This window comes from Gopherus flavomarginatus, chromosome 2, assembly GCF_025201925.1.
Source record: "Gopherus flavomarginatus isolate rGopFla2 chromosome 2, rGopFla2.mat.asm, whole genome shotgun sequence".
In the NCBI taxonomy this organism is placed as follows: Eukaryota; Metazoa; Chordata; order Testudines; family Testudinidae; genus Gopherus; species Gopherus flavomarginatus.
In genome coordinates, this window is record NC_066618.1 from 43,188,236 (window position 1) to 43,210,441 (window position 22,206).

General features: G+C 41.2%; 1 protein-coding gene across 2 annotated transcripts in view; it reads left to right on the forward strand.

Moving 5' to 3' along the window:
• MINDY3 (MINDY lysine 48 deubiquitinase 3) overlaps positions 1-22,206 on the forward strand; it is an 83,825-nt gene that overhangs the window by 15,991 nt on the left and 45,628 nt on the right. For both annotated transcript variants that reach the window (XM_050939617.1, XM_050939618.1), the window contains 4 exons: positions 4,221-4,294; positions 4,821-4,900; positions 16,522-16,590; positions 19,980-20,062. In XM_050939617.1, coding sequence (XP_050795574.1) covers positions 4,221-4,294; positions 4,821-4,900; positions 16,522-16,590; positions 19,980-20,062 — 306 coding nt within the window. The remainder of the gene's footprint in view (positions 1-4,220; positions 4,295-4,820; positions 4,901-16,521; positions 16,591-19,979; positions 20,063-22,206) is intronic.

The following is a 22,206-nucleotide window of genomic DNA, read 5'->3' on the forward strand; positions in this document are numbered from 1 at the left end:
GTGGTAGTTTACAGGGGAGTAGATGGAAAAGAATCTCTTTATAGAGTTAAAATGTATTTGTGTTGACTGCCATCCCATTGCTGCCTATTAAGTAGGGACATTAGGTCCATAAATCTGTAGCTCCATTTTCATTTTAGTCTTTAGTTCAGCTGATAGCAGTGAAATCCTGAGGAAGAGGGAAAGTCAGAGGATCTCCTGGCAATGTTCCCCCACTGATTGACTGTGAGTAGAGTGATTGTTCCTTATCCCATAGACTTTAAGGTCAGAAGGGACCATCATGATCATCTAGTCTGACCTCCTGTACATTGCAAGCCACAGAACCTCGCCCACCCACTTCTGTAACAGACGCCTAATATCTGGCTGAGTTACTGAAGTCCTCAAATCATGGTTTAAAGATGTAAAGTTACAGAGAATTCACCATTTACACTAGTTTAAACCTGCAAGTGATCCATACCCCATGCTGCTGAGGAAGATGAGAAAACCTCAGAGTCTCTGCTATATTTAGGGTCAGAATGACAATCAGTTAGACCCTGAGCAGAGCATGTGGGCAAGACCTACCAGCCAGATACCTGGGAAAGAATTCTCTGTAGTAACTCAGAGCCTTCCCCATCTAGTGTTCCATCACCAGCTGTTGGTGATATTTACTGCTAGCAGTTGCAGATCAACTACATGCCATTGTAGGCAGTCTCATCATACCACCGCTTCCATAAACTTACCAAGCCAGTTACGTTTTTTTGTCCATCCATCCGTTTCCCACCCCAGCACTTGGCAGGCTGTTTCAGAACTTCACTCCTTTGATGGTTAGAAACCTTTGCCTAATTTCAAGCCTAGACTTGTTAATGGCCGGTGTATGTCCATTTGTTCATCTGTCCACATCAGCACTTAAATACCAGGGAGGGAGAGAAGTTATTTAAGTTATCCCCTGATTATATATAGAGAGCAATCATATCTCCCCTCAGCCTTATTTTGGTTAGGCTAAACAAGCCAATCTCTTTGAGTCTCCTCTCATAAGGTAACTTTTCCATTCCTCAAATCATCCTAGGAACTCTTCTCTGCACATGTTCCAGTTTAAATTAATCTTTCTTAAACATTGAAACCAGTATTGTGCGCAGTCTCACCAGTACCTTGTAGAACAGTACTAACGCTGCCCTTTCTCTGCTGGATTTACTGTGCCTTATGAGTGCTAGGGCTGCATTAACCTTTTTCACATCTGCATCACACTGGCGGCTCATAGTCATCCTGTGATCAACCAATACACCCCAGTCTTTCTCCTCTTCTGGTGCTTCCCACTGACATGTCCCCAGCTTATATAAAAAATTCTTGTTAGTCTCTAAATGCGTGCCCTTAGACTGTGCACTATTAAATTTCATTCCATTTCTTCTATTCCAGTTTACATGGTCATCCAGATCTTCTTGTCTGATCCACCTCCATATTGGCAATACCTCCCAACATTGTGTCACCCACTAATTTTATTAGCACACTCTCCCTTTTTTTTTTGCCAATGTCAGTAATAAAAATGTTAAATAATATTGGTCCCAAGACTGGTCCCTGAGGAACTCCAGTAGTAATCTCCCTTCAGCCTTAGATTTCACCTTTTTAGTATGGCTGGTGTAGTCTCCCCTTTAATCAGTTCCTTAACCATCTTGCAATTATCATATTAATCCCCATCTTTGCTAATTTAATTAATTTCCCATGTGGAACTGTATGAAATGCTTTACTGAAATCCAGGTAGATTTCCTTGACTAAAAAAATCTGTTATCTTGTCAAAGGAGATTAAGTTGGTCTGGCACAATATACCTTTTGTAAAACCATATTATATTTTATCCCAATTGTTAACATCTATGTCCTTAACTACACTCTCTTTCAAAATTTGTTCCAAGACCTTGCATGCAATTGAGGTCAAACTAAGAGGCCTTTAGTTTTCTGGATCACTTTTTTCCTCCTTTGTTAAAAATAGGAACTGTATTAGCAATTCTCCAGTCAGCGGGTGCGACCCCCAAGTTTACATATTCATTAAAAAGCCTTGCTAGTGGGCTTACAATTTCATGTGCCAGTTCCTTTAATATTCCTGGATGGAGATTACCTGGGCTGCTTTTAGTCTCATTAAGCTATTTGTCTTTGACTTCACCTTCGATGTGGTAATTTCTACTTCCATATCCTCATTCCCATTAGTCACTCTGTCATTACCCCCAAGCTCTTCATTAGCCTCGTTAAAAACTGAGGCAAAGTATTTGTTTAGGTGTTGGGCCATGCCTAGATAATCTTTAACCTCCACCCCACCCCATCCTCAGTGCTTAGCGGTCTCACTTCTTCTTTTCTTTTTTTCTTATTTATATGGCTATAGAACCTTTTACTGTTGGTTCTAATTCCTGTTGCAAAATCCAACTCTGCTTGCCTTTTGGTAGTTCTCATTTTGTCCCTACACTTTCTGACCTCCAAGAGGTAGCTTTCCTTGCTGATCCCTCCCTCTTCCATTCCTTGTAGGCTGTCTGCTTTCTCTTAGTCATCTGCTTAAGATGCTTTCTCATCCAGCTTAGTCTGCAGCCCTTCCTTATGATTTTTTTTCCCCTTGCTTGGGATGCAGGCTTCAAATTAAGTCAACGTTGTAGAAACTAAGTAATTCCAAGCCTCTCTACTTTCAGATTTTTGAGTTCTTCAGTCTAGTTCACTTCCCTGACTAATTCCTTTAATTTTTTTAAAGTTAACCATTTTGAAATCCAGGACTCTAGTTGCAGACCTGTTTTTGTATATCCTTCCATTTAGTTAAACTGAATTAGCTCATGGTCACTTGAACTAAGGTTGTCCTCTACAACCAGCTCTTGTATTAGGTCCTCACTATGTATCAATATTAGGGCTGTCGATTAATTGAAGTTAACTCACGTGATTAACTCAAAAAAATTAATCACAATTAATTGCAGCATTGATTGCACTGTTAAACAGTAGAATACCAATTGAAATTTATTTAATATTTTGGATGTTTTTCTGGATTTTCATATATTTTATTTTGTGTTGTAATTGAAATCAAAGTGTATATTTTTTATTACAAGTATTTTCACTGTAAAAATAATAAAAGAAATAGTAGTTTTCAATTCACCTCATACAAGTACTATAGTGCAATCTCTTTCTTTGTAGTGGAAGTGCAACTTACAAATGTAGATTTTTATTTTTTTGGTTACATATCTGCACTCAAAAACAAAACAATGTAAAACTTTAGAGCCTACAGGTCCACTCAGTCCTTCTTATTCAGCCAATCGCTAAGACAAACAAGTTTGTTTACATTTATAGGAGGTAATACTGCCCTCTTCTTTTAACAGTGTCACCAGAAAGTGAGAGCACCTGTTTATAAGGCACTTCTGTAGCTGGCATTGCAATGTATTTATGTGCCAGATATGGTAAACATTCATATGCCTCTTCATGCTTCAGCCACCATTCCAGAGGACATGCTTCCATGCTGATGACACTCATTTAAAAAAATAAATAAATAAAAAAGTTAACTACATTTGTGATTGAACTCTTGGGGGAGAATTATATGTCCCCTGCTCTGTTTTACTTACATTCTGCCATATATTTCATGTTATAGCAGTCTCGGATGATGACTCTTTTTAAGAACACTTTCACTGGAGATTTGACAAAACGCAAAGAAGGTACCACTGTGAGATTTCTAAACATAGCTACGGCACTTGACTCAAGGTTTAAGAATCTGAAGTGCTTTCCAAAATCTGAAAGGGGCAGGGTGTGAAGTGTGCTTTCAGAAGTCTTAAAAGAACAACACTCAGATGCTGAAACTACAGAACCCAAGCCACCAAAAAAGAAAATCAACCTTCTGCTGGTGGCATCTGACTCGGAGAATGAAAATGAACATGCGTTCGTCTGCACTATTTTGGATTGTTATCAAGCAGAACCCATCATTAGCATGGACGCATGGCCCCTGAAATAGTGGTTGAAGCATGAAAGGACATATGAATCTCTAGCGCATCTGGAACGTAAATAACTTGCGATGCCGGCTACAACAGTGCCATGAGACTGCCTGTTCTCACTTTCAAGTGACACTGCCCTTAGTGTCTCTTCTGTCAGTTATGCCATTCTGCAGCAAGGCAGCCAACCTTGATGTTTTATTGTCTGTTTTATTTTGTATCTGCTAGCTTTAAGCTTGTCTTCATTCTTTAACAGCATTAATTTTTTTATAAATACTCCAATGAGTGCTTCTGCTTTTTCTCTAGGGTATCGAAAACATAAAAAATGAAATTGAAGATTCCTCAGAGCCATTGATAGATCCTGTTTATGGCCATGGGAGGTAAGTTGTAAATAGTAATTTTTGTGAGATGTGTTTGCAACTTTTTTATATTTTTACTAGAATAGCCAGATTATTCAATGGTCTCCATAGAGTGGACTAACATGCTTTCCCATGTTTCTACAAGCGATTATTCTTTTAGAAATCATTCTTGAGCATCCTTAGTATGAAAAGAATTCAGTTGCTATTCTACAGTAGATAAAAGCAACAACTATTGCAGTAACTTTCTACTTGAATTCTTGAAACCCCTTTGTTCACACGGTTTGCTGCGATTTGGAACAAACCCTTTTAATACTGAATTTCCAGGAGAAGTATTCAATCTCTTAAAATGGCGATAAATTGGCAATCTTAAAAATGTTAGTTTTAAACTATTTTGGGTGTCATTGAGATATATATTTAAACTGAATTCAAAGTGTTTAGACAGCAAATGCTTGGTAAGATGAGTTTTCTCCTTTGTTCAGGAATAATTAGATTTGCAGAAATAAATTGCATATCACTTTTTAATAATGTATATCTTTTCATTACATAGCCAAAGCTTAATTAACCTCTTGTTGACGGGGCATGCAGTTTCTAATGTGTGGGACGGAGATAGAGAATGTTCAGGAATGAGTAAGTTACTTCCAGTTTATAATTTTATCTGTTTTTACACAACATAACTGTTTGGTGCTAGAAACTTGAGTTGAACAGTGTTCCTTGTTCAGTAGGTGAGGTACTATTTCGCTGTCCTTAGCTTCGAAGTAGGCATCAAGTAAAAGTAATATTTAATCCTCCCAAAATCTTTGAGGCTGGTATTCATTAATCCTCAAAATCCTTGTGAGGTCGGTGTTTAATCAGCCAATATTTATACAGCACTCAGGGATATAAGGCTATGCTTTTTATTATTTTTTAAAAATCACTTGTCTAACTCTTCAATTATATTTTCTATGATACATACCTGTACCCAACTATTCCTGGGGAAGAAAAATATAATCTAAATTCCTAATTGTATAGGGGGAGGTAAAGGAAGGGCTTGCATGTATCCCAAAACTCTTCAGATTACGTGGGCTGGATAGTCGCTTGTAATTGTGCAGTAAACATATTTTGATTGGTTACTTTCCACAGTCTTAGTAAGAAAAGCTGAGTTACAGCATTGGGAACACAAGTATGCTTTTCCCTTCTCCCTCACTATCTTTGTCCTCTCTCCTTCTTGCACTACACCTTTTTTTCCTCCTTTGGTCTGTTCACTGTCTTCCTTGCTATCTTGTCACATTTCTTCTTTAGTCAGTCTCTTCAGGGTTGGCAATAGTCAATCTGGAGCTTCCTCACGTAAAAGGCCTGCACAAGTAAAATACGAGGACTTTGTATGGTCCTACATGACTCTTTGAAGTTGACTCCATAGGTATTTTACTACTATGATTACGAGCCAGTTGCCTAAGCTGCTTCTAGGCAATAACTACCAGTCAGAGAGCTGCACAGGGCACTCCATGTATAGCTGATATCCAATGCCTTTTGGACATCCTATGCATTTGTATAGTGGTTGAAGGATACTGGTTATGTCAACAGTTCTATTTACCAGTTGCATGTATTGCTTGACACTTTTAATAGGTTAATAATCATTGTAATGATTGACAATTGATATGACTATGATAAGTTCTTGTCCCAAAATCAGGCTACACAGAACTAAAACCTATGATTCCAATATCTTGTCGGAAGCCTCAGGGTGGGTGACAAGGACACTCACGCTCAGGGCAAATTAAAACCTTAGAGACCTTTATTAAAATAATGAATAAAGCCAGAAAGGATCCAAGCTATATAAAAAGATAGAGATAATACAGTATTGGAGATATCTGTGGTATCATTCTTTGCATAAGCTCTTAAATTTGCATACTTGTACCCTTCTTTGAGGACCTGGTGGTAAGAGACAAAGGACCAGCCCTGTCTCTGGCATGGCAATGAATCCAATTGTCCAGGTTCCTGAATGAATTGAAGGGTCAAATGGGGAAAAGCAGAAAAGTCTAGAAGAAAGAACTAACGCCACATGGTGGGTTGCCCTATTATAGGCCCTAAGCTAATATCCAACCCACTTTGGCCAAATCTAACTTCCTTACCCACATAGTGCTAAAGTTAACCTATAGAATAAGTACACATATATTGATATGTGTTAATACCATTTTAGCTCATTATAATATCCATCACTTCTTGCTTAAGCAGAACTGCAGCTATTACTTCCAAGTTTCTTGCAGTTGCCATTTACTGTTAAGTTCCAACTTCTACCATTGAGCAAGCTCTCCTTATTTCTCAAAATCTAAAAGTAATTAGGCCATTTGTCTATGCCAAAGGTTACAGGCCTATTTAACCATGCTTATGCTAACTTGTTTAAGCTAATGTCTTACAAGATACAGGCCTGTAGATTCCTTACAGCTGAATATAATAAAGGCAAGACAGCCCCGTGGGCTACATGTGGTGAGATTAATCTGTGGAAGGCCTACCTTAGATATGATAGATTAAATATTGAAAGCACATACAGTTTTAAATTAGACACTTGCATAACTTCTGAATAAAAGTGTACATTTGCATGTTGCAGATATTTTAATGATCTCTGGTTCAGTTGTTTGATATAATTTTTAAAAGGAGCCACCTGACCACAAACTGATTACAAATTTTAAAATATAGTAGTAACAGAGTACATCTTTTTTTAATCTCTAGGTTTAGAAATAATGTCTCTTGTACCAGAATTATCTACTCATAGGTCTTAAGTTTTATAAGATGAAGCAGATGCAAACAATGCATATGTTAAATGTATCCCAGTACACTGATCATCTGTCTCTTTTCAGCCTCTCAAATCTCAGAGATACTTAAACTTCATAGCATTTCTAATGCTCTACTCTTCTGAACCCTTCCATTGATTCTGCCTTCTGTATTTATGTTCTAATATATCATTGAGCCTGGATAATAAAAGCTATCCACGGATCCTAGAATAATTTTTTTTTGATGCAATGCTGTTAAGGTGTGCTTCTTTTAAAGATTCAAAAACCTAAGTTGCTGGTGGTCTGATGTTTAATATTAGTTTATTGTACACATTTACTATGTATAAAATAAGACAAAATACATGTCTTAACAGCTGGTATAATTGTGATTTGGTTTCCATTAACTTGTTTTTGACCCCTAGTGTCTTGATTAGTTTCAGCGGGAACAGGCCGAAGTCCTTAATCTTCACTTTCATTTTTTATTTCAGATTTTTAATCAAACTCATGCTTTTGGTTAGCTATTGAAAAATATCAAATTACAATATTCAAAACTGTTCTGCAGATGGTATACAGTACTGATTTGTGAAATTCCATAAGCATCCAAGTGCCATGTGGGAATATTAAGTAACTGTTTTCCTACCCATCTTGTGCCAATTCAGATTGACCTTTTGTTTTAAATTATTTGACCTAGTTCCAATTTACCTCTTTGACTTCCTATCCGCTTACTTCCCACGCTTGCTCTGTTCCTCTAGTCTTCTCTCTTCCGTCCTGTATTCCTGCATAGTTGGAAGATGCCTCTCAGTTGTGAGTACTAACTTTGAGATTCGCAGAGTAGTTACAAAATCTTAACTTGCTTGATTTCTTTATGAAGCATTTTTGTGGTAGACTTTACCAGTTTTAATACCAGTTCCTTTTTGTTGGCTCAAATGCTGTGATCTAGAAAGTAGTAATTCTTCTTTGAATGCTGTCCTTGTGGGTGCTCCGCTTTAGGTGTTGGTGCATCCCAGCGTCGCTGATCGGAGACTTTTGGTAGCAGTGCCTGGTTGGGACGCGCATGTGCAGTAGCTGTCTTGTGGTACCGTTGGTGCTTGTGCGTCCTGACCCTCTCAGTTCTTTCTCAGCTCTCTAGGGCTGCAGATGGAGCTCCAATAGCAATCTCTTAAAATGACCTAAAATAGAGAAATAGAACAATTTAGATAGCAATTCGAGTTTAGTTACTCAGTAGTGTAGGAATATTCTTAAACTTCAGTTTAAAACTATTTAGACTTCCAAAAAAATAAGAGAAAATCTTGGAGAGATCCTTCTCTTCTTTACTTCTGTTTAATTAGAAAATTAGATAACGACAATGCCAGTCTTGCCTGTATTCAAAAGATGTACTTTTTGCAAGGACACGATGCCTGTCTGACGGCCACTCACAGTGCTTCCGTTGATTAGAGGAGGCGCACATTCCCCAGAAATGTGCCCACTGCAACAACCTCAAAGCCAGAGCAAGGAGAGACAGGGATCTTAGGATAATTTTTAGTCTAACGGAAAAATCCCTTACTCGATCAGAGGCTAGAAAACCCCCAGGAAGGGATTGTCCAGACACCTCCTCCCTGGATAGAGCAAGTACCCTGTCCTCCAAAAAATCGAGGGAAAGGGAAACATCACCGATGCAGGGAGAACTGTTAAAGAGAAAACAGTCTCCAGTGAGATCACTACCGTCGGTGCCGATGGCCAGCAGGGTGCGCATATTCGGTGCTCTAGGCATCTCCGGCACCGCCTGCACGGGGAGTATGAACGGTAAAGGCAAGGAGTCAAGTGGCAGGCATAAGACAGCCACCTCCTCCTCCATGGCACTGACCTCTCCCAGGAAGGACACGTTGACAGCACTGAAAACAACAATGCCAACCCGGTACAGACTCCTAGGGAGCAAGTACCCGCCAGACCTAAACCGCCAACATCAGCACCAACCAAAACCACTCACGAGAGGGTGGCACCAGTGCAGGTGCCTGAACATATCTACTCGGCACTGACGACCGCGGCTCCAGACATGCCGATAACCTCCGCACCAGGGTCTCCCATTCTTGGCACCGAAATACCAGGACTCAGTGTCTGTGTCACACTTCACAGCCTTCATGCATCTAATTACAAAATGCTTTCTTGCAGGAATTCAGAACATGTATCCTGAAGTCTGCATGGGATCTAAACTTAGTCCTCAGAGGACTTACCAGAGCCACCTTCGAACCCCTTACTACCTGTTCACTACTACACCTATCAGTGAAGGTAGCTTTCCTAGTTGCGATCACCTCAGCATGTAGAATGGGTGAGATCGGGGCCCTCATGGCCCAACTATGTGACCACACCCTAATTCGTACCAAAGGTTCCTTTATCATTCCATGTCAGTCAACTTACACATTTCCCTCCCTGCGTTCTACCTAAAGTCATGTGGGTCTACCCAGGAATCTGTTCTCCACACTAGATGTTAGAAGAGCACTAGCATTCTACCTAGAGAGAACAAAACATTTCCGTAAGTCACCGAGACTCTTCATCTCAACCACCACTGGACAATCAAAAGGCATAGCCGTTTCAAAACAGGCTATCAAAATCCATTTTGATTATTGCATCTACCTGTGTTATCGGCAATAAAAGAGAGAACTTCCACCAGGGATCAGAGCCCATTCAACGAGAGCCGTTTCTATCTTGACTGCTTTACTACATAATGTCCCAGTCAAAGAAATGTGCCAGGCTGCCACTTGGGCTTCAGTACACATGTTCACAAACAACTATGCAATAATTAAAAGCTCTGAGAATGATGCAATACTAGGCCTTATGATATTATCATTAACTGTGCAACCTACTCCGGAACCCAACCTTCCATAACAGGGTTCTGCTCTCTAGTCACCTAAAATGGAGCACCCACAGGGACAGCACTCTAAGAAGAGAAGGTTACTCACCTTGTGCAGTAACAGAGGTTCTTCGAGATGTGTGTCCCTGTGGGTGCTCCACTACCCACCCTCCTCCTCTCTACAGAGTTATGTATATGAGCTTTACATAGAGTAGGAATTGAGTGGATCTGGACGTGTGAGCGCCAACGATACCACAAGGCGGTCACTGCACATGCACGTCCCAATCAGGCACTGCTATCAAAAGTCTCTGATCAGCAGCGCCAGGACTCACCGACACCTAAAGTGGAGCACCCACAGGGGGACACATCTTGAAGAACCTCAGTTACTGTACAAGGTGAGTAACCTCCTTTTTCATCTGAATGAAGTAGCTGCAAAAAGAGAATACATTTTATTAATATATACAATGCTGTGCCTTTTCAGAAACAATCTCTGTAATGTCAGAACTTCTGCATTATTTCATATCAACACAAGGTGGCATTTAACATTAAGCTTGAAGTAGTATCACTAGGTATAGCTCAATAAAGGACAGAAAAAAGTGCTCTTATAAAAGGTGCAGTGCACTGCACCAACTACTCAATAAAGTAATTGCAAAAATTCTTTTAGAAAAGGACTAATTTTCTAACAAGGAGCCCGAGTCAGCATAGCAGGTTATGTGAAAGCCCTCAACTGTCAGAGGATCTCTTCTGTTTCCTTTCTGACATAATGTCTCAAAATAGGAGACCAGGAGTCGGCAACCTATGGCACGTGTGCCAAAGACGGCATGCAAGCCAATTTTTTTAATGGCACACTGTGGCCTGCCAGGACTCCAGTGTGCCATTAAAAATCCTGCCGGTGCGGCAAGCTGCAGGGTCCGCGCAGCCGGCCGAGTGCAGCAAGCCGCCAGCCCCTCCCCTGCCTTCCTCCCTTCTCCTGGAGCCCTGCCACCACTCGTGCAGTGCTTTGGGGGCCGGGGCTGCGCGCTCCCATGGGGCAGTGTTTGGCTCCGCGGGGAGGGAAAGATGCTCCCCGCCCATCTGGAGCCCTGCTGCCGTGTGCGCAGCGCTCTGAGGGGCGGGACTGTGCACTCCCGCGGGACAGCCTATCTGGCTCTGCTTGGAGCCTCATGGTAAGAAGGCCAGGGGGGTTGGATAAGGGGTAGGGGCAGTCAGGGAAAGGGAGCAGGGTGGGTTGGATAGGGGATGGGATCCCAAAGGGGGGCGGCTAGGGGCGGGAGTCTCTGGAAGGGGCAGTCAGGGAGCAGGTGGGGTGGATGGGGCATGGTAGTCCTGGGGTCTGTTAGAGGGTGAGGAGTGGATAGGGGTCAGGGCAGTCGGGGGACAGGGAGCAAGGAGGGTCCTGGGGGGACAGTTACAGTGTATGTGGGTCTCTGAAGGGATGGTCAGGGAACAAGGAGCTGGGGGGGTTGGATGAGTCGGGAGTTCTTGGGGGGGCTGTTGGGGTGGGGAGCAGTTGGATAGGCATGGGATTCCAGGGAGTCTGGGGGGCGGGGTGTGGTTAAGGGTCAGAGCAGTCGGGACAGGTAGGGAGTAGGGTCCTAGGGGGCAGTCAGGGGACAAGGAGCAGGGAGGCTTAGATAGAGGATAGGGTGCTGGGGGGTAGTTAGGGGCAAGGGTCCCAGGAGGGGGTATTCAGGGGACAAGGAATACGGGGGCTGGGGGTTCTGAGGGGGGCAGTCACCCAGCCCTGAGCCCCGACCCCCCCCCCCCCACAGCTCTCTGCTCTGAGCCCTGACCCCACACCCCAGGCCTCTGCCCCGGGCCCTGTACCTTTCTCATACGCACCCAGTCCTCTGTTGACTCCTTCACGCCCCCCACAGCCCCAGCCCTGACTCTGGCACCCCCACACATACCCGGCACCCCCACACATACCCAGCACCCCCTGCCCTGGCACCTGCACCCTCTTCACATGCCCCCAGCCCTCTGTCCTGACTCTTGCACCCCCCCCACGTCCCATGCACCCCACGCATCCCCACCCCCACCCTGAGCACCAAACGGGAGCTCCTGCACCCCTCCTCACATTCCCACCTGCACCTCTCACACCAAATGGGAGCTGCCCAGCTAAGTGCCCCCACACTCAAACCTCCTGCCCCAACCCTTAGCCCCCTCCCTCATTCTAGCTCCTGGCCAGACCCTTCACCCCCAGCCCTGTGCTCAGTGCATTCTCACCCTCAGCTGAGTGCAGAGAGAGGAAGAGAATGGGCCAGAACCAGGGAGAAGGTAGGTACCCACTGTATGTGGGCAGGGCCGGGACCTCAGACCAGCAGCGGGGTGAGTGGGTCCGGTAGCCGGGATCCCGGCTGGCAGGAGCCTGGCGAATGGAACCCCTGAGCAGCAGTGGGCTGAGCCACTCAGCCTACTGCCAGTCTGGGGTCCCGGCCGCTGGCCCCGCACAGGCTGCTGCTGGTCTGGTGTTCTGCTTGCCGGACCCTTCCCAAGTGGGGTCCCGGCCGCTGGCCCCGCACGGCCTGCTGCTGGTCTGGTGTTCTGGTTGCCGGACCCTTCCCAGCTGGGGTCCCGGCCACAGGCCCCGCTCAGTCCACTGCCAGCCTATGTGAACAGAACCCCAGACCAGCAGCGGGCTGAGCTGGCTGGCAGCGTAAGATCAACATTGTAATTTAATTTTAAATGAATCTTCTTAAACATTTTGAAAACCTTGTTTATTTTACAATACAAAACTAGTTTAGTTATATAATATATAGACTTGTAGAGAGAGACCTTCTAAAAAACATTAAAATGTATTACTGGCACGCAAAACCTTAAATAAGAGTGAATAAATGAAGGTTCTGAAAGGTTGCCGACCCCTGTAGCAGGCAATTCTCTGTCCTGCACTGGATCTTTCACTCAATGCTTGTTCAGGCATTCACTTTGTAAAATTAGCTTCTCTCTAGATACTATAGTGAAGCTGGAAGGGAAATAATCTCTGCCTGAAAAATGTAGTTATCCTTAATCACCCACTAGTAGAGAAGCAAGATACTATCTATACTGCATTTCAAAAAGCCCTTATCTGAGGGACTGTTTTAAGACTGATTTCAGTGTATATTAGTTTTTTTTTCACTAAGGGAATTTGATATATGGTGTTAACTGGGATTATTGTATTGCTATGACCTTTTGATAGGCTAGATATTTACCTGTGTTTGCTTAGGGTCTAATTCAGCTAAAATTATCTGATGCATGGAAGCTTTTTAGCTCTAAAGAGAGGCTAAAGACCTTCTATTAGATTTTGAATTGGACTTGCCACTTTTACTTCTTCCCAAGGAAAGTGCAATTCTGCTCAGTATATTGCCATATATAGCAATGGGGCTGTAAGTGAATAAGTATGCTGCCTGAGCTCCCAAATGTACCAGTGCATGAGCAAGTTCTTTCCTGTCTGGCTGATTGTCAGCCTGGAAAGAATTTTAAAAGCCTGTGGTCCAAAGGTACCTCCAAAATAGAGGTTAATCAGAAAGATCCCTTAGTGATAAACTTTTGATTCTACAAGGGGTGTAGAATCTTCAGAATACATTTCCTGGGCAACTCGGAGCAAAGAAGTCTGTTTGTGGAAAACATTGGGAAAGGAAGATCGTGCATAATAACCAGCTTATATGAATGAAACACATCATGCCAAACTTATCCAATATCTTCTTTTTTGACTTATTGGAATGGATAGATAAAGGAAATGCATGGAAAAACTAACACTCTTTCATGCGATTCCTGCAGTCAATTTACTGCACAGGTGTTCAATGCAAGTTCTTGAAAACGCATTGCACCTGGTGTCCCAAGTAAGTGAGAGCACATACAGTACTGTCATAAAATGCGGGATTGAGTCTAATTGAAACATTGTAAAAAAAAAAAAAAAAAAAAAAAAAATTAATTTTCTTTCTCATCAGAGTGTTACCTCAGAAGTTGGCCTGTAGGTGAATACATCTGTCATAAACAGATAAGTAAGAGTTAATAGAACAGAAGTGCTTCATATCTCTTTGCCTGGATAGGGTTAATGAGAACAGTGAGCCTGGCTGTCACCTGACCAGAGGACCAGTCAGAGGACAGGATACTTTCAAATCTTCAGGGAGGGAAGTTTTTGTGCTGTGCTGTTAGTTTTGGTGGTTGTTCACTCTGGGGCTCAGAGAGACCAGACATGCAACCAGGTTTCTCTCCAATCTCCCTGATACAGGCTCTTATAAGTTCAAAATAGTGAGTACTAGATAGATAAAGCGAATTAAGCTTATGTTTGTTTTCTTTATTTGCAAATGTGCATTTGGCTGGAAGGAGTTCAAATTTGTATTTTTGCTGAAAGGATTTTAATTTGTACTTGTATACTTAGGCTGGGAGGGTATTCCCAGTGCCTATAGCTAAAAAACCCTGTACCTATTCCATCTTAAATTTACAATATCATTTTTACTGTTTTTCTCTCTTTAATTAAAAGTTTCTTGTTTAAGAACCTAATTGTTTTTTTTTATTCTGATGAGACCCCAGGGGACTGGGTCTGGATTCACCAGGGAATTGGTGGGGAGAAAGGAGGGAAGAGGGAGAGAGAGGCTGATTTCTCTCTGTGCCAGGATTACTTTCTCTCAGGAAGAGTCTGGGAGAGGGAAAGAGAAGGAGAGAGGAAGGTGAATTGTCTTCTCTGTTTTGTGATTCAAGGAGTTTGAATCACACAGTGATCTTCCAGGGTAACCCAGGGAGGGGAAGCCTGGGAGAGGCAACGATGAGGGAAAGGGTTTACTTTCCTTGTGTTAAGATCCAGAAGGTCTGGGTCTTGGGAGTCCCCAGGCAAGGTTTTGTGGGGACCAGAGTGTACCAGGCACTGGAATTCCTGGTTGGTGGCAGCGCTACAGGTTCTAAGCTGATAATTGAGCTTAGAGGAATTCATGCTGGTACCCCATCTTTTGGACGCTAAGGTTCAGAATGGGGAATTGTACCATGACAGCATCACAGTTTATAATCATAACATGAGGGTGTCATCAGGAGGAGGGAGAAAACTTGTTCACCTTAGCCTCCAATGATAGAACAAGAAGCAATGGGCTTAAACTGCAGCAAGGGAGATTTAGGTTGGACGTTAGGAAAAAGTTCCTAACTGTCAGGGTAGTTAAACACTGGAATAGATTACCTAGGGAAGTTGTGGAATCTCCATCTCTGGAGATATTTAAGAGTAGGTTAGATAAATGTCTTTTAGGGATGGTCTAGACAGTATTTGATCCTGCCATGAGGGCAGGGTACTGGACTCGATGACCTCTCGAGGTCCCTTCCAGTCCTAGAGTCTGAGTCTATGAATCACTATTACTATCAAATATATTTAAGAGCTACTGTTCCCCAAAATCGAAGTAGCTTCAGTGTAATTGTTTGAAAAGTGATTTTGGATATGTCTACATAGCAGTTAAACACTGGCCGCTGACTTGGGCTTGTGGGGCTGTAAAATTGCAGTGTAGATGTTTGGGCTCAGATGGGAGCCTGGGCTCTGAGACCCTCCCCACTTGCTGGTTTCCAGAGCTTGGGCTCCAGCCTGAGCCCGAATGCATACACCACCATTTTGCAGCCTGAGCCTCCTGAGCCCAAGCCAGCTGAATCAGGCCAGCTGCGGATGTTTGTTTGCTGTGTAGATATTACCTTAAAGACTTTACCAAACAGATATGCTCACTGTATGTTCAGACATATGCTTGCTTTTGTGTCACAAATGTTTATTGCTTTTATTCTTGTTAGAGTGAAAACTGGATTCTGCCCCTTTTGATCAACAGATTTGTTTACTAAATTTTAATCATACTTGTGTGTAAAGCTAGGGATGCTGTATTTTTGGCTGCAGAATGTTCATTACTAGTAGTTATTCTTGAGTAGAAAATAACTCAGCTTGACTTTCAGATCCAAAGAATGTCCAGCTCAGGCAAATAGTTTCCTATTTGCAAATTTTGCACATTGTGGTTCATTGAGACAATAAACATGAGACGTCAGAGCCATTTTTAGTCCTTTTCAGAGTGGAACTACATTTCTAAAGATGCTGAAGTCCAAGTTTTAGTTCTATATAGCTTATACTTTTCAAAGATTCATTGGCTTTGAAGTATTTTTCTTTCTTACTGTGAGGCTTTCGTTAAAAATAGTACTACTTCAGAAAAGTAGCATTGATACTTGAGTGCTGGTGGTTGCTCGCAATGTAATTTAAAAATGAAGTTCTCCACAGGAAAAGGAATGAGAAATAGTCATTTATTAATAACTAATATTTCAAAACCAGTTGATTTTGTATTGTCCACAGTGTCAATATCATTAGAGAAAAGTGGAAATTTTTTCTCCTTTCGTTTTCAAAAATTCTGCAGTTTCAGGGTGTTATTTTTTTCTAGAGCATACTAGAATACTTCAGAAGAATTTGCTTTATTGTAAATCAACACTTTTTTAAAAGGACTGTCAGCAGCAGACTTCTAGTAAAATTCATTTTGGTTGGATTCATTTATTGAAAAAAACAATTTGGGATTTGGCTAAAGTCATCCTGGAATTTTTTTAAAGCGTCCAGTTGACCTGGCCTGACATTGCTTTTTCAGCACTTGTTTAAGTTGTTTGTCTTTTTAAAATAAGGTATCTTAAACCATATCATTTTTGGAAAAAAATAGAACATAACTTATCTAATAAAATGTTTGGGTTTTGTTTTTAAACAGAACTACTTGGTATACGTAAACAGGCAACTGTAGGTTTTTTGACATTAATGGAATCTCTAAGATACTGTAGGTAAGCTGCCTTTTTTCCCATCATTTTAAAAATGATCTTTCTCTTGCGAGTTGCTCCTTAGCAGTATTCCATTAGTGCATCATCCTCTTCTGAAAATATTGCATGTAGGCACTTCATCCTAAACTGTTGAAGAGTACAGTCTAAGAGTTATTGGTTTGTAGTATTTCTAGTCTCAAAATGAAACCAAGACTAAAAGTCTAATAAAATAACATTCTCTTTGTTGTTAGGCATGTCAATACGTGTCTTGTGATGAGTAAACATTAAGAATGAAAAGTTTATTCTTGTCTTTAATAGAATAACTAATTTATGTATTTTTGCTCTTTTCTTAGCCAAAAGAATGTTTAAATGTAATATTCCAACCTTGCTCAAAAAACCATGCATTTTATGAAGAGCTGAATGCTTTAATTTGTACCAGAATTTAAAAAAAAAAAGGAGGGGGGGAGTAGATACTAGCTACTCCGTTTGTTAAATTAAAAAATCCCATACTTCAGTCTTGTGGGAAATAAAGACAAAAATGGAATAGCCAAAATGTGTAATTTTTGGCAGATGTACCATTTTAGTAGTGATATATTTTAAAGCTACATTGGTGTGGTTCATTATTTGTGCATTGGTAGGTAGCTCTTAGATTTGCTTTTTAGAAAGGAACTGCTTTGCAGCAACTTTAATGTAAGTAGAAGCTGGCACTGTTTTATACTTACAATTAAATCCAAGGTGACTTGTGATTTTATGTATTGTAACTTGCTTGTTCCAGTCTGTGCTGTAACTCCTAGATTTAAAAAAAAATTGCTTGGATATTTACTTATTACTATTTCTCTGTGCCAAAAACATTGACATCCAAGGCCTGGATGCTAACTTCATGTGTGCATCACTGCATATATCAAAATCTACTTAAATGCAAACTCTGGCTATTTTGGTATGTGGTGATACAGAACATAAGTCTTCAACACTAAGATTTTATTGAAGGGGCATTAGTATGCTTTTCAGTACACTTGTAATATTTTGGATGTTTTGTTAATGTTTTCTGTCTATTTGGCATGCACTTTTGTTCTGGTAACATTTGTCAAAGGCTGGCTTGTTGGTGTTTGGTTTCATACTACACTGAATCCTTTTGACTTGGCTAATGCTGTATAGAGAATTATGTAGAATTTGCATATATTTAAAAGAATATTGACTACAAACCATGAACGTCTCTTCAAAGTTTAATCACTTTAATAAAAATAGATTAAAAAGATGCAGTGGTAGACTAAGGTAAGCATAAGTGCTCCTCATGTAGGGCATGTGGCGGTATGATGCCTTAAACTCATCAATAGCCCCTTGGCCTTTGTAGGGAGAGCTTTCACTTCTGAAGTGAGGGACCATCATGTTAGGCTGGCTTAATAAGGATGAAGAAATGCGCCTGATTGGTCTGTTTTATTTTTTGTCAAGTAACATAAATGAGTTTATAATCACAGGATGCATAGTCAAGTGCATAAACCAAATAGACTTCTACCTTAAGGGCCTGAATATACAAACAAACACAAGAGTACAGTTACTTGCATGAACGTTTGAAGGATTAGTCTCTAAGATGGTAAGATGGGATATTGCTGCTTCTCCGACTGACACTTTCCCTTATTGAAATCTGCTCCCAGTGTGCCAGGAGCAGCTATATTGTTTTCCAAATTACGCAGTGGAGTTTTGACATCCTGAGAATCTGATACTACTTTTTCCTGGACAGTTTGGAGTAGTGTTTGAGCAGTACAGTCTCTGAAGATGAAACTGCCACACCTATTAAATTGGGCCAAATTGTGTGACACATTCTCTCAGGGGACAAGTTTAAAAACTTATTTGATATGCCACCTAAGATGTAGAATTATGTCTACAAACAAGTTACTTTTGCATTAATCAACTTAAACACCTAACCCCCTGTTGTCACTTAATCCTCCTTTTTCAAAACAAGTTGGTAATTGTACCTTTAAAAAAAAAAAGTTCTTCTAAATAGGATCTTTTCAATATAAATAAACTGCATTCATGTTGTAAGGCTCTCTATTCAATTGCTTTAACCCTCTCCTCCCCCCACACACTTTCTTTCTGTCTTTCTGTCTTTCTTTCACAAGCATGAACAATCACTTAGGCCTCAGAGTTAGAGCATACCACCAGTTCTTGAGTTCAGTGATGTTTGAAGGCACTTGGCGCTACACAAGATTGGTCTAGTGCCATCTAATTTCGCTGATGGTTGGATTTACATGGCTAAATTGTTATACCAATATAATAAAAACCAGCAGGATCTTATTAAGAGGGATAAGGCAAAGATGCCACATTTATTGTAAATATAATAATAAGGCAAAAGATAAAAGCAAACAACATTGTTTTACTACTTATTCTTATCACTGCTTATTCCACACACACACACACACACACACACACACATTCATTCACACAATCATTCATTCAGGTTCTGTATAGGTGTTATAGTTACCAGCCTAGAAGTTGCTCATGCCAAGTTACTGGCCAGGTATCTTGGTCATGAGGATGGAGACGAGTCTGTGTCAGATGCACCTGATGCTCCTGGAGGTTGGCAGCAGAACCAGGGACTCAAAATCGTTAAGTCCATTTTTATAGGAATTAATTCCTGTGTTAGTCTATGGGAACCATTTCATCCTGCTGTTGTTGGCTCAATTAGCAGATGGCACTTTCCTGGTGGCTCCACACTGTCTAAAGTGGCACATTCTTCCAGGTGTTTGGGGTGGATCCCATTTTACCCTCCGGGGGTTGTCTGGTGGTCCACTTGGACATTCTTCTGCCAGTGGATCCTTTTCAGGCTGGCACCTCCCTAACCATTCACGTACATCAAACATTCATCAACATGCATTCCATAGCTAAATATTTTAATTTACTGTCTCCACCACTTTTGGGGTGTGTGTTAATTCCTATGAGATTCCTGGCCCTGTAATCACAGAGGGTGGGAGACTGTTTGTTTACATTGTATCAATTACAGCTTAAGGCTAGCATAGTGTTTACTTCAAGAACAAAGTCAATTAATTGTTTGTAAGTTTTAGATAGTAATAGAGAATCTTTCACAGGACAGATACAATCAGTGTTTTCTGCAGACAGGAGCTTACGAGTTAACATAAGAACGTAAAAGATTTTTGTACTTGGTAAACCTGGGGGGTCACTGTCACTTGGGGGAATCGCTGTTAGTACCTTCTTTAATATCCCTGCATAATTACAGATCACCAATTATTAAATGGGGGATATGATAATCAAAAACAGATTTAGTAAAGTTTTTAAATACTACCTTCAAATTGTGACTGAATGTTAATTTTTTAATATTACAAATGGGGGGTGGGGTATTGGGGCTTCACTATAGCTGTAAGCTAGTTTGGTTATTTGTTTTTACTGCATCTTTTCTAGGTTGGCTCCTACTTGAAATCTCCAAAGTTTCCTATTTGGATACTTGGCAGTGAAACACATCTCACAGTCTTTTTTGCCAAGGTATGGTAGCTTTGGTTTTTGTTATATGACCTCAGGCAGATAAATAGCATATAAGTCCAAAGTTCAGATCTTGCTACAGTTTGAGTTTCAGCTGCCTTTAATACAAAATTGAATCACAGAACATTTAAAACAGCCCATCCCTTAAAAACAAGTTTAACGGTTTGTGATATTTTTATAGTGTCTTTAAGCTTAAACTTGCATTTTAAAAAAGAGAGGTTGTTTAAGCTACTATTATATTTTAAGTTTTACAGTGCTATAGATGTTATGTCTGAGATGTTAAATTGCTATAGTTGTGGGAAGGTTTGTTTGAATAAAATTATGGGGTTTCTTTGCAACTCCACCTGTTCGGGAATATTTTTACCCATTTTTTAACCATATGAGGTACAGAAATCTGTACTGTAAGCTCGAGTATACATACTAAATGTTTAGAATTAGTATATCATATCAGGAAAAGCTTAACCTTTAGGATTTAAGCTAAACCATTACACTTAAAGTATAAAACATTTAAGTTAACAGTTCCTAATGAACTCGTAAATCATATGTTGAATTTTCTCTAGACACGTGTTTCCATAGTTGTGGTTGAGACATTGTCCCTTGTAAGTCAAACTGTTTACCTCCTTCTCTGAAAAGCTGCTTTCTGTGTAAGTGAATCTTTGATTTTAGGAAATAGCTTTTAATTTGTGGAAAGCTTTTTTGCAGTTTTGCCCATTCCTAATTCAACAACTTACAATGAACTTTTCTTTTAGACGGTAATTCTGAAACAAGGGACAAAGTTTAAGTACAGAATTCTTTAGCTATTAAAAAATGATCTCTGTATTATAGTTTCCAGGAGAGTGCTGCCTGTTCTCTGCTCAATCTTTGTGTTCAAATCCTCCTAAAAACTCAATTGTGATGTGAAGCCTGCATGAGGTGAAGGGCAGAATAGCTAACTTGTCAATAAATAAGAAGCTGGTTTATCAAGATATAGAAGTGCCAGTCTAAATGATCTTTCTTTCATCTTGCCTTTGGTCTCCCTCTTTATCTGCTCCCTATTTGACCCTCACTTGTCATTACACATGTGATTTTTGTGAACTTAGAAACAGGAACTCTTTGCTTGTTTGAGGAGTCTCATGTTGTTGGGCATTCATAAAAGTACTACTTCCGTTACACTGCCATAAATGTTTCCTAAATTAGAATAATTAAAACATAGGACTGGAAGGGACCTCAATAGGTCATCTAATCCAGTCCCCTTCACCAAGGCAGAACTAAGTATTATCTGAACCAGGGGTTCTCAAACTTCATTTTACTGTGACCCTCTTCTGACAACAATAAATTATTACATGACCTCAGGAGTGGGGACTGAAGCCTGAGCCTGCCTGAGTCCCACTGCCCTGGGGGGGAGGGGAGGGTTGCGGGACAAAGCCTGAGCCCCGCTGCCCCAGGTAGGGAAGGGGTTAAAGGCAAAGGCTTCACTCCCAGCTAGGGGGCCTGTAACCTGAACCCTCTTTCAACACATCTGCCTCAACTTCAGTGCAAGTTTATAAATCTTTGCTATACAAGGCAACACCTCCTCCCTTTTTCCCCTGTTGACCTTCCATAGCAAATGTGGGTATTATACTTATTCTGAAGATCTAATATGTGTAGCCCTTGTGATTTCATCATAAGTAATGTAGTTTTGGCCCCTGCTGGAGAAATTCTTGTGTTGAGACTAGACACTTCAGCCTTCATATGTATTTCAGCCCTGTGTTGCCTTCTCCCACTTCCCTGTTTCCTGGGGAAAAGCAGCCAATCAAGAAGCAAGCAATCCCTCTCTCTTCCTCCACCCATGACAGATGAGTTTGTGGGGCTGGGGATCGGGAACAGATTGGCTCTGCACCTTCCACAAACTCTCCTGTCACACATGAGTCTGCTCCTCTTGTCTTCTTCCCCTCCTATTCCTTCATCCCTGTAACACTTGGTGGTGAAGACCTCCTGAATTGGGGGAGGGGGGCCAAGGGAAGCATTAATGAAGGAAAAGGTATTCACAGCTTCAAGGATTCACTCCTGTTGTCATACCCCTGGGAGAGGTAGAAGAGGGCCCTGCTGTAGCTGCTCCCCAGGCCTAAGAGGGGTGAAGGTGAAGATCCCCTGGAGCTGCAGGAGGAGCAGAGTTTCACTATGTGGCT